Consider the following 12,761-nt stretch of genomic DNA (forward strand, 5'->3'; position numbering starts at 1 on the left):
TGAGAGACGGAGTGAAATGCAGCGTGTGGAGACTCCCTCGCAGCCCTTTCGCCTCACGGGCAGCGGCGGTTTATTGGCTTCATTGATTTTCTTTTCATTTTTTTGAGCTGCGCCCTCGGCCTGAAGCCTGGATGCATCAGCGGCAAATGTTTTATGACAGAGGAATCAATCAATGTGTGACATGTGTTTGTGTGGACTTGAGGATGGTGTTTAGACATCTCTCGAGGCGGCGGGAACACATTCACGGAGGGGAGAAGGAGGGGCTGTCACGCCGCTCGCTTCTTCTTCCTCGACTGCTGGCCGAAATTCTGGGTTGGCTGAGCCTGAGCTGCAGCCGGAACCGGAGATGTTCTCGGCCAACTTGCCCTTGTCTCCAGCCTGGGCTGGGGACTCGGGGTGGGCTGCGACCTCTGCTTGTCCGGTGCTTTAAACCGAGCAGAGTTCGAGACAGCTTGGGTGAAGGACTGCTGCTGCGAGGGCAGCGGCTGGATCCTTCGAGGGAGGCAGAGGTGGAGTGCCTCATCCTCCTTCTTCTTCGTCTCACACCTCCTTTGCATGGGCCGCTACCAGCGGTTCCATGAGCGGTATGCGGAGCAGGTCGAGCCTCTCCATCCCGTCACAGTCTAGGGAGGAGGCACCCTGGATTGGAACCTTGTTGCTGAAGGGCCGGTCTCTCCACGAAACCGACACTTCATCCAACATTTCCGGGAAGACCGGGAGGAGTTCAATCAATCAATCAATGTTTATTTATATAGCCCAATATCACAAATGTTACATTTGTCTCAGTGGTCTTCACAGTGTGTACAGAATATCAGTATGACAATACGACACCCTCTGTCCTTAGACCCTCACATCGTACAAGGAAAACTTCCAAGAAACCCAGTTTAAAAGGGAAAAATGGGAGAAACCTCAGGGAGAGCAACAGAGGAGGGATCCCTCTCCCAGGACGGACAGACGTGCAATAGATGCCGTGTGTAAATTGAAAAGATAATACATTTGCAACATAGGTAGTCCAAATGTTTGGAAATGCAAGTGTGTATAATAGGAAGATGAATCCACGAGGATATCCATCCAGGACCTATGATCCAGGACCACAGCCACGACTCAAGATCCAGCGCTCGCGATCCAGGACACAGGACCGCAGGATCATCCATGACTCCGGATCCCAGCGTATATAGACACCAAAAAGAAAGACATTTGGGGAAGCTGGGTTAATCGGAACATGAGTGTACACGGGTATAGACAGAGAGAAGGAAGAAGTAAGATGTCCCCCCGACAAACTAAGCCTATATCAGCAAACTAGGGGCTGAATCTAATCAGCCCTAACTATAAGCTTTATCAAAAGGAAGGTCTTAAGCGCACTCTTAAAAACGGATAGGGTGTCTGCCGCCCGAACACAAACTGGAAGCTGATTCCACAAATGTGGAGCTTGATAAGAAAAGGCTCTGGCTCCCATTGTACTTTTAGAGATTCTAGGAACAACCAACAACCCTGCTTCTTGGAACGCAATGCCCTAGTAGGACAGTAGGGGTATAGATGAGTTCTTTAAGGTAGATGGCGCCTGCCCATTAAGGGCTTGTAGGCGAGAAGAAGAATTTTAAATTCTATCCTGTGTTCTATAGGGAGCCAGTGTAAGGCAGCCAGAACAGGAGTAATGTGGTCCCTTTTCCTAACTCCTGGTTAGTACACGAGCCGCAGCATTTTGAATCAGCTGAAGCGACTTGATTGACTTCTTGGTACTCCCTGATAATAAAGAGTTACAATAATCCAGCCTAGAAGTAACAAATGCATGGACTAGTTTCTCTGCATCGTTTTGAGGCAAGATATGCCTGATTTTTGCAATGTTACGTAGATGGAAGTAGGCGGGTCCTTGAAATTGATTTTATGTGGGCGTTAAAGGATAAATCCTGATCAAATATAACACCAAGATTCCTTACAGTCTCACTGGAGGCCAAATTAATGCCATCCATAGTTAGTATGTCTTTAGATAATTTGTTTCGTAGATTCTTCGGGCCAAGTACAATAACTTCAGTTTTGGTCGTGTTTAACATCAAAAAGTTTAAGGTCATCCACGTTTTTAAGTCCTTAAGGCAGTCTTGAATTTTATTTAGATGATTAATTTCATCAGGCTTGATTGATAAATATAGTTGAGTATCATCCGCATAACAATGAAAGTTTACAGAATGATTCCTTATAATATTGCCTAACGGAAGCATATATAATGTGAACAAAATAGGTCCGAGCACTGAGCCCTGTGGCACTCCATGGCTAACTTTGGTTTGCGTGGAAGATTCATCGTTAACACGTACAAACTGAGAGCGTTCAGATAGATAGGACCTAAACCAGCCTAAAGCAGTTCCCTGTATGCCAACTAAGTGCTCTAGTCTTTGCAATAGGATATCATGGTCGATAGTATCAAATGCAGCACTGAGATCGAGCAAAACAAGAATAGAGACAAGTCCCTTGTCTGAGGCTATTAGAATATCATTTGTGACTTTAACCAGAGCTGTCTCTGTGCTATGATGTGTTCTAAAGCCAGACTGAAAATCTTCAAATAAATCATTGTTTTTAAGTAATCACACAACTGTTTGCGACCGCTTTCTCAAGAATTTTTGAGAGGAACGGAAGATTAGAAATAGGTCTATAGTTGGCTAAAACCTCTGGATCGAGGTTGTGCTTTTTAAGAAGCGGTTTTATCACTGCTACTTTGAATGATTGTGGAACATAGCCTGATAATAAAGACATATTCATAATATTTAATAAAGAAGTGCTAATTAATGGAAAAACTTCCTTCAACAGCTTAGTTGGAATTGGGTCTAACATACACGTTGATGGTTTAGAAGAGAGAATCATTGAATGTAATTGTTCAAGGTTAATGGCTGAAAAGCATTCTAGTTTACTATCTAGTGTAATATTAGAACTTACGATTCCGGGAGCTGTTGATAACACTATACTGGTCGAAGGCAAGAGGTCATTAATTTTGTTTCTAAGAGTAACAATTTTATCGTTAAAAAAGCACATAAAATCATTACTACTGAGTGCTAAGGGAATAGAAGGCTCAATGGAGCTGTGGCTCTCTGTCAGCCTGGCTACAGTGCTGAAAAGAAATCTTGCATTATTCTTATTCTCATCTATTAATGAAGAGTAGTAGGCTGCTCTCGCTTTACGCAGTGCTTTCTTATATTCATTGAGAGTAATATGCCAAATTAAACGAGATTCTTCAAGTTTAGTGGAACGCCATATCCTTTCAAGTTGTCTAGACTTTTGCTTTATTTTGCGGGTTTCGGCATTATGCCATGGAGCTAATCTATGTTGTTTTTTTTCTTCTTTTTCAAAGGAGCAACAGAATCTAATTTTATTCGCAGCGCATCTATAGCACTATCAACAACATGATCAATTTGGGGTGGTGTACATTTTGTATAAGTTTCCTCCCCTACATGCAGACATGCTATCGAGTTAAGTATTGGTTGAATCTCTTCCTTAAATGTGGCTGTAGCACTAACAGATAGGTTTCTGCTGCAAGAGCTTTTGACTAATGCTTTGTAGTCTAGTAACAGTACTTCAAAAGTTACTAAGAAATGGTCGGATAAAGCAGGATTATGCGGTTCGACTAATAGTTGCTCAATTTCAATACCATAAGTCAGAACAAGGTCGAGAGTGTGATTATAACAGTGGGTTGGTTTATTTACACTCTGACAGAAACCAACAGAATCTAATATAGAGTTAAATGCAACAGTAAGGCTATTTTTATCATCGTCAACATGAATATTAAAGTCACCTACGATAATTACTTTGTCTGTTTTAAGAACCAAAGTTGATAAAAACTCAGAGAATTCTGATAAGAATTCTGAATAAGGACCTGGTGCACGATACACTGTAACAAATAAGATTGGCTGCAAAGTTTTCCAGGTCGGATGCATAAGACTAAAAACGAGGCTTTCAAAAGAGGTATAATTACATTTTGGTTTAGTATTGATAAGTAAACTTGAGTCAAAGATTGCTGCAACTCCACCTCCTCGGCCCGTGCCTCGAGCAATATGAGTGTTGACATGGCTGGGTGGAGTGGCCTCATTTATGCTGACATATTCTTCATGTCTCAACCAAGTTTCAGTGAGACAGCATATATCAATATTATAATCTGATATTAAATCATTTACCAATATTGCTTTAGATGCTAGAGATCTTATGTTTAAGAGACCACATTTAATCTTCCTGTTTTGTTGCACTGTAGTAGTTGTTACATTTACTTTTATTAGGTTATTATGTATGACACCTCTATTAGGTGTTACCTTAAATTGTCCTTGGGCAGACACACACACCGCTAATATTGGGTATTTTATTGGGTTCGGGATTCCTATGGGTGACTGCCTAGGAGAGAGCGCAGAGAAGCGTGTAAGACTGCGACTCTGCCTCCTGGTCTCAACTCCAGTTTGTCATGGATTACGTCCACAAAGCCCTGAAATGTTTGCCGAAATGAGATCTGCACCTTTCAAAGTAGGGTGAATGCCGTCTCTCTTAATCAGACCAGGTTTTCCCCAGAAGGCTGTCCAATTATTTACGAAGCCCACATTGTTTGCTGGGCACCACCAAGACAACCAGCGCTGAAATGATGACATGCGGCTATACATGTCATCATTGATCAGATTGGGGAGGGGACCAGAGAAGATTACGGTGTCCGACATTGTTTTAGCATAACTACACACCGACTCCACATTAAGTTTTGTGCATTCTGATTGGCGTAAACGAACATCATTACCCACCGACGTGAATAACAATCCTACTGTATTTACGTTTATCTTTAGCCAGCAGTTTAAGATGCGCCTCAACGTCGCCCGCTCTGGCCCCCGGAATGCATGTGACTGTGGAGGCTTCGGTCTCTAAATTCACGTGTCTCATAATAGAGCTACCAATAACCAGAGTTGGCTTCTCAGCGGGTGTCTCGCTGAGTGGGGAATATCTGTTAGATACGTGAAGTTGCCTCTTTTTGCCCGCTGCTTGGGGAAGGTGTTTCCCCTCGTAGCGGGACCTGGAGGTCTCCTTGGCCATTTCAGGCCACGGAACGTTGAGTCTGACCGCAGTGCGTTTGCACACGGCCTGCAGGCTCATGCTCAGACCGGGCGAAGCTGGTATGCTATCGCCCGGGAGAGCAGCCCTCGCTCCGGGCTTTGCAGCCTGGGCCGATGACATGAAGGCGTCCTCCTCGTAGTCCTCCTCGTAGTCCTCCTCGTAGTCCTCCTCGTAGTCCTCCTCGTAGTCCAGCCCGAGGACATCCTCCGCGGGTGAGACCATGGTGAGGTCTTGGTAAAGCGCGGGAATCCGTTCCCGCGTGTCTTGTCGTCACCGGGTCCCGGCCTGCCAGGGCGCGGGATTCCGGTTTCTGTGGCCATAGCGGGTAATGAGCCCCAGACCGACACGGAGAGGGGTTCACTCTCTGTGGCGGACGCCCCCGTGTCTTGACTGCCGGTCGACGGGTCCATGGACATGGGGGGGTCCTGTTCCGACAAGCTAGCTTGTCTTGCTAACCGTCGGCGGAGGCTCTTAACGGTGAAGCGGACACAATGTCCGCATGAGCCGGGGTTGTCGATAGCGCCTCGGGCGTGTTCCAGCCCGAGGCAGGACGAACAGACCTGGTGTGTGTCTGTGCCCGAGATCTTCAACCCGCAGCCGCAGAGTCGAGCCACCGAGTCCCTGACTCCTCTGGTGTGAGGGAGAGGGGCGTCCATCTTGGTCGCCTCGTGGCGTGGAGAGGGCCCCGCTCTCGACAGGTGGGACGGGAGAAAAAGGTATTACCACCTTGTCCTTAATCCGGAGAAAAAGGACGGTGTGGGTCTTTTATTCCCGGAGAATACTGACTGGTGTGGCAGTATGCTCCTTTTTAATCCTTTTCCCCTCTGTGGGGAAGAGAAAAGAAAAACTTCCTCGCTACCGTGGTGTCGGTAGAGAGGGAGCGAGCTAGCAACAGGTGTGCTGCTAGCTTGAAAAATCGTACCTACCTTACTTTCTCGTAGAGAAGGGCGAGGTCGATTTTTAAAATACTAACAGCGTTAGTACTACCGTCTTCCTGCGAAGCAGAAGGAGTAGCCGGCGAGCGCCCGTCGACCGAAATGGGTATTTGGGTTCAGTCTGTGGACAGTGAAGCTTGCCCGGCTACTGTAGAGATGTGCTCCGAAGCGAGAAGAGGTGTTTGAATGACGCATGCGTTGTGGCGTGAATTCCCTGACGCTGACATCAAGATCACCAGCCAATCAGGATTGGCGTAATGAGATTGATGCTTCTGTTTGCTCCGCGATGAGGTGCATCCCATAGTGAGACATCGAACGGAGTGTTATGAATGAGAACTAAATACATTTGCACACATCTTGTGTCCATATCTTTCTGTGTTGGTGGTCACGCCACACCGTGCACGTGCATGCATGTGCGAGTCATGGTGCACAAAAGCCCTAAAGCCCCGAATGCCAAGGCCAGGCGACGCCACTGGACTCACGTGCACTGGCGCCTCAGTGGGATTCGGCTTGGTGTTACGCGCACTAAGCAAATCACCATTTGAACCTTTAGACCAGGTTCCCCTTAAACTGTTGTCAGCCAAAGTATAGTATTACTTTTGACTATCAGCGAAAAGGGTGAGTGATTTGTCTGCTCTCTCTGTGGCTCCGTCATGTCTCCAGATCCAAGGAGATGGCAGTTCAGCTGTTTTACGCCCTAACCCGGCTTTTATGCCAAAGGTCATCACAAGCTCTTTTAGAGTCGAGAGTGATCACCTTGGATGGCTTCTTTCCCCCTCCTCACAGGTCGGAGGAAGGAGCCGCGTCTCATCTCCTCTGTCCTGTGCGCGCCCTGTCCTGCTATGTGGCGTGCACGGCTGCCTTGCGCCGTTCTCAGCGCCTGTTTGTGCATTATAGAGAGCACTCGATCGGGCAGCCTCTGTCTGCACAACGGCTGTCACACTGGCTGTGTGAAGCTGTGTCACAGGCATATGTCTCCTCTGGGGTGGATCCCCCGGAGAACATCAATTCGCACTCCTCAGAGGAATGTCCTCCTCCACGGCCCTTTTTCCCTCTTATGAGAGGGATGTTTTCTTTTTTTTAAAAAACATTTTGTACGGAGTATCTTGTCAGAGTGAGTGACGTCAGGGATCCAGCTGCGCTCTCCTGCCTGTCTGCATGCAGAGAGCTGCTGTTCCCAGCCTGTGCTCCTACAAAAAACGACCAAATAGGTCGATTGTTTAAGCACCTTAGATTACGACCCATAGCCACGTTTTAAAGTGTAGCACCTCTAGTGGTCGTGTAAGAAACAACATGCTCCCGTTTATTCACAAATAACCCTCTCTGGAAAATCCTAAATTGTAGAATAGTTTGGCCATTAAAATGCTTTTTGACTAGATTTCTAGTGAGAAGTGCATATTTATTGTACTTTTAGAATCCACGTCCAGTGGATGTGTAGGATCTATAGTTTGATAGATATTACGAAGATGATTTGAGGTCTCGCCAGGATAACATGTATATAGCTTCCATGTAAAGTTAGCGTGGGTGAAAACAGTTTTTCCGGCCTCGAAGTTTTCATAATAAAACCGGATATATTCCCCTCACTGTCAAATGATTACACAGTGATATCTGCATTACTCATCCACTAAAACACGTTTATCCTTGTTAATTACACAATATGTGACCCGCTCTATCGAAATCAGTCGGAAGTCGCAACGGATCATTTCAGAATAAACGTGGATTTACGTAAAAAACTATTTTTTCAGGGTTCGGGTGTTTTGTTTGATTTTAAACAAACCAAGTCTTGGCTTTCAGAATATGAAACTTTTATTTCCAAAATCACACGATAAGTACATTTTTGAAGCTTGTGAAGGGACGAAGACAGGCACCTCTCACTCGCACTCTGCTCTTCCAGCAGCGCCGCCCCCCTCCCTCCGGCTGACATTATGAACGTAAGAGTAAAGTAATCATAGATAACACGGCAGGATCCTTTACAGTTTGTTTTCATCTGATTTAAATTAAACAGAGTCTTGGCTTTCAGAATATTAAACTTGTTTCGGCAAATTCAGATGATAAATATAACTTTGAAGCTTGTAACGGCATAATTACAAGCGGGGAACGGAGTAATTTAACGCCACAGCAGGCACAACAACAGCCGGTGTTTCTCGTGAGGGTTTTCCCCGGGAAACAAACACAATACACACAAACGCAAAAATACACAAACACACACACGCGCACACGTATACACACACACTCGCGAGCTTCCCCTCCAAACGAAAATATCTTCCCTCCGTAGTATTTTGATCATTTGCTCCACTAATAATCAATCAGATCGATGGATTCCAGAGAAGAGGAAACTTTAAAGGCCTTTTTCTCAAAATGAGGACTCTTTGACAGTCATTATATAATGTGACATATTTCGCTTAATATTTGGAGTACAAAAACAATCCTGATATCATTAGAAAGCTAGGAATCTCCTCTTTCCAACCGTGTATACAACTCAAAATGTGTCTTCGGGTCAATGCGACTGATTTCGATGGAGCAGGTCACATATTGATTGGTTTAAATTGTGTACAATACTTTTGTGTTTTTAACCTTCGATTCAGAGAAACAAATAGTTTTTTAGGAGTTTAGACACTACAGTTTCCGAAGACACTACACTACCCAGAATCCCCAGCTATCGTTTGGGACTACAACATCCGCCTTGCTTTACAAACCCCGTGATTAGTCATCAAGCCCTGTGATTGGATGTTGGAGTGGCAGTGCGACAAGGTTACGCTGAGCGTCAACAGCTCTTTGAAATGGAATGGAACCACGCCAGACTATCCAAAACTGGAATTGGACGGGTCCCAGCCCCTGGCTCTTATGTCTGTGACCCCTCCTGTTGTTCATTGATAAGCCTGAAACATGCACTTGTCAAGGTTCAGAGGCAAATTTTGCAAATATGGCAGTAGCCATCGATCATCTTAAGATAAGATAAGATATACTTTATTGATCCCAAGTTGGGAAATGTTTTTGGTACAGCAGCATACTACTTTGTTCTACTCCACTACAATTCAGAGGTTAACCTGGTATTTTTACTCCACTACATGTATTTTAGTTACACCTGACTCAAATTCAGGGAAGGTGATTGTCAAGTGCCAAAATAAACTATGGAATATATTGAACGTTAAGTACGTTGTCAGACTTCATATTTATCTGTGGATAACCCCAACGTTTTTTTCTTATTCAAAAGAAGACCTTAACTTAAAGTAATCTTTAATGTTTAAATAAAGCTAGTTGGTCTGTTTTGTACATCCTCCTGTTAATATCTTTGGACGTCCTGCACTAAACTGTTTTATTGTAGAGATCACTACAGTATCTTCTTGATATTTTCAATTTTGTATGTAGGCTACTCTTAATATTTAAATGTTTTCATCAAATTAAACATATTCAACAACAACATTCAACAACGCGCTTTAACCACTAGGCGGCGCGGGTTAAAAAACCTGTGGTGTAGTTAATAAAACATAATAATATCAAACATAATATGACTATTAACTTTATTGTGAAATTAAAACAGAACGGTAAAAGGAAAATACAGTTTCAGTCTCTCAATTTGAAGCTTATGCATTGTACCATGAACCTGTATAGACCTGTAACAGTCAACTGCATGAGGAGTTGGAAAGGTCATTAATTAATTAATTAAAATGTTGAACTCGGACTTCATTTTAAGGACATTTCGGCCGGACCGCCTTCACTGTGTTTACCTTCAGAATCATTAGAAAGGCTAAGAGCGACCGCATGCTGATGTGTTTTAACCACACACACACCTCTACACACACACTAAATGCAGATTTCTGTTCCTCCATGTTTCGTTGTTATCGTTTCACTGAGTGGACCCGCCCCTTTTTTTTTTCAAAACGCTCCCTTTTTTGGTCCATCTGCGGCGGTAATAGGTTTTGTGCGCTGTGATGATTCGGCTGTACCTTTAGTAATGAATATGAAATGTTCATTTGATCATTGGTTTTATTATGAAAACGTTGAGAACGGAAATACTGTTTTCAACCCATAACTTTACATGGAGGCTGCCGCATACTTCAAATCATCTTCGTAATATCTATCAAACTATATATCCTACATATCGACTGGACGTGGATTCTAAAAGTACAATATACACTTCTCGCTAGAAATCTAATCAAAAAGCGTTTTAATGGCCAAACTAACCTACAATTTAGGATTTTACAGAGAGAGGATTTTAACAATCGGCATATTTGGTCGTATGAGTTGGAGGACTTGTTGGCTGTTCCCCCTCTTTTTGTCACTGGGAAAAGTATGACCTTCGTCTCTACTTTATCACAGCGGCAGTATTGTTCCCAGCCTTCGTCCCCTCATGGAAAATATTCATGTTATGCTATATTCCAGGGACGGCGATGCGCCATTACGCATGACGCAATAGGCATGGGTTATTATCTGAGCAGGTGTGTCTGTGCTTCTAGTACCCGGGCGGACCCAGTGGGGCGCAGACTACATCATGCTTCGCCCTTAACCCAATAGCGATAGCCTTAGAGGGCGAAGCCATATACGAAATAGAACTGAAGTTACCAACTGTAACTCCAGCTTCTATGAGTATTGGCGTAGCCCTCTATGTTCTGGGCCCCACTGGCTCCACGAATAGCTGAAGAAAAATTGTTTTGTGTGGGAGCAGATTGTCAGGCCTCCTTCCTATTTATACCGGAAGGGAGCCCGAGGGTGGGGCCCACCTTGCAGGTGGGCGTGGACTACAAGTGTTTCAGTGCTGCGCGGGTGCGCAGGGGGATTACCCAATAGCCTTAGAGGGCTACGCCAATACTAATAGAAGCTGGAGTTACAGTAGGTAACTTCAGTTATTATGTGAATAATGTATACAAAATAATCATTCCCTCTTATGTCGCTAATCAAATTGCAGCTGCAATTACAGTCAAAATAAATATGTTTGTTTGTTAAAATTGTGCAGCCCTAATATAGGAATTTGGGGACTTTTACTTTAAAAATGACAATATATGTTGGTGATCAAAGTAGTTATAAATTACTTTTCTGCCAAACACCTACAGTAATTGTTAGAACGTTTTCAATGCAGACATGTATAAATGGAATAGTTGGAAAGGAAGCAGATAAAATCTGGTGATTATTGACTAGTCATTGTAATTTATAATAACACATTATACACTGTAGATTGAATTCTTAATCCAAATGTGATTAAGCAAACAACAAAGTGTAGTGTAATTAAAAGAACAAAATGTATCTTGAAAAATTGTAATTAAGTAGGTGAAATAAGTTGCAGGGAATGTAGTGGTGAAAGAAGTACTCATCTTGTAATTCAGTAAAAACAGTGTAACAACATTCAGTTCAATACTTGAATCACCAAAAAGTATTGAAGAATGTCCATTTTCATTATTGATTCACTAATGTATTAATGTTTTAATCTATAATAGTATGTTATAAATTTATAATATAATAGTTGTAATGACTTTGTATACTGCAGGGTAGCTTGTGAATTTACCCCAGGTGTAACTAAAGTCTGATATAGCTAAGTGTTAATTATATTTAACATCATCAATCCAAATCTGCAAAGTAACTAAAGGAACTTAACAACTGTAGTGGAGTAAATGTACACTTTGTACTTCTGAATTTTCCAAGTCCAAATTGGAAATACTCAGTAGGCCTACAAGTACAGTACAGTACTTGAGTAAATTGGTTGATAACCCGAGATGGACAGGAAGAATCGACCTCTTCCTCCAGCTGACCCAACGCAAACGGGACCAACAGCTGGCAGCGGGGAGCCACCAACTCGCACATTTCATTGTATATCACCGCATCATGTTTAATTAAATGCTGTTAACTTTTATAAGCTTCCCTTGACTCTTTTCAGTTTATCCTGCTCTCAGGGCTAAATAAATCCTTACAAAATCCACTTAGTAACTGTCTGTGTTGAAATCTCACCGACTTGTTGTACTGCAGCACCGCATGCTCAGCCCGCTGCAGGCTGTCGGTCCTCCGGTTCTGTGCCTTCTGGATCTTAGCCTTTGCCTCCCGTTGAGTGTAGCCTTTCTGCAGCAGCACCACCACCAAGGTCCCTATCATGCAGGCTGCACCCGTAAACAGAGCCGCTGTCCGGGGCTCTACGTTCTCCAGATACCGCTTTACGCCCTCCATGATGCTAACTGAGGCTAAAACAAAACAAACACACTGATGCTGAGGGTGTGAAGAGCTGCTGGCTTTAAAGGAGACATCAACAACGTGGCGCGGAAGAAGAGTTATGTCAAAGATTCCTCGTGTTAATCATTTAGCCTACATGGAGTCAATAAAATCCATGTATGTAAATCCATACAAACTCACTGCAAGGGCGTGAACCCGGATAATAGGTTTCTATAGAGCGATTGCATTGAGGCACGGAAGGGGGCGCCACAAATGGGTGTGGGTTTCAAAACCTTACCAAATTCAATGACTTTCCACTTTCCAGGCCTAAATCCCTAAAATACAAGCACCTAACTCCTAAAAGTTTGATACACGGATCAATGTTAATTACTGTTATAACACTGAGAACAAACCGTTCCCAAATTGGGATCAATACCTATCTAAGTATTTTATATGAGGTCACAGACAAGTCAAACACCATATGTAAATTGCACAATAATACTATAAATTATATAAACTATAAACTAATAACCTTCCATTTCTATTGTTTGAAAATATATATATTCAAGCACTGTCATATGAATTATTCACGAACCTCTTGTTGGGGAAATATTTTCCAAGGTC

The 12,761-nt window shown here is 43.4% G+C and overlaps 1 protein-coding gene across 1 annotated transcript in view; it reads right to left on the minus strand.

The window, feature by feature from the left end:
• LOC117445087 (vitamin D3 hydroxylase-associated protein-like) overlaps nt 1-12,363 on the minus strand; it is a 30,792-nt gene extending 18,429 nt beyond the window's left edge. The window contains exon 1 of the mRNA XM_034080490.2: nt 11,943-12,363. Coding sequence (XP_033936381.1) covers nt 11,943-12,155 — 213 coding nt within the window. The 5' untranslated portion in view covers nt 12,156-12,363. The remainder of the gene's footprint in view (nt 1-11,942) is intronic.
• Between the last annotated feature and the right edge of the window lie 398 nt (nt 12,364-12,761).

Source organism: Pseudochaenichthys georgianus, chromosome 4, assembly GCF_902827115.2.
Source record: "Pseudochaenichthys georgianus chromosome 4, fPseGeo1.2, whole genome shotgun sequence".
Classification (NCBI taxonomy): domain Eukaryota; kingdom Metazoa; phylum Chordata; class Actinopteri; order Perciformes; family Channichthyidae; genus Pseudochaenichthys; species Pseudochaenichthys georgianus.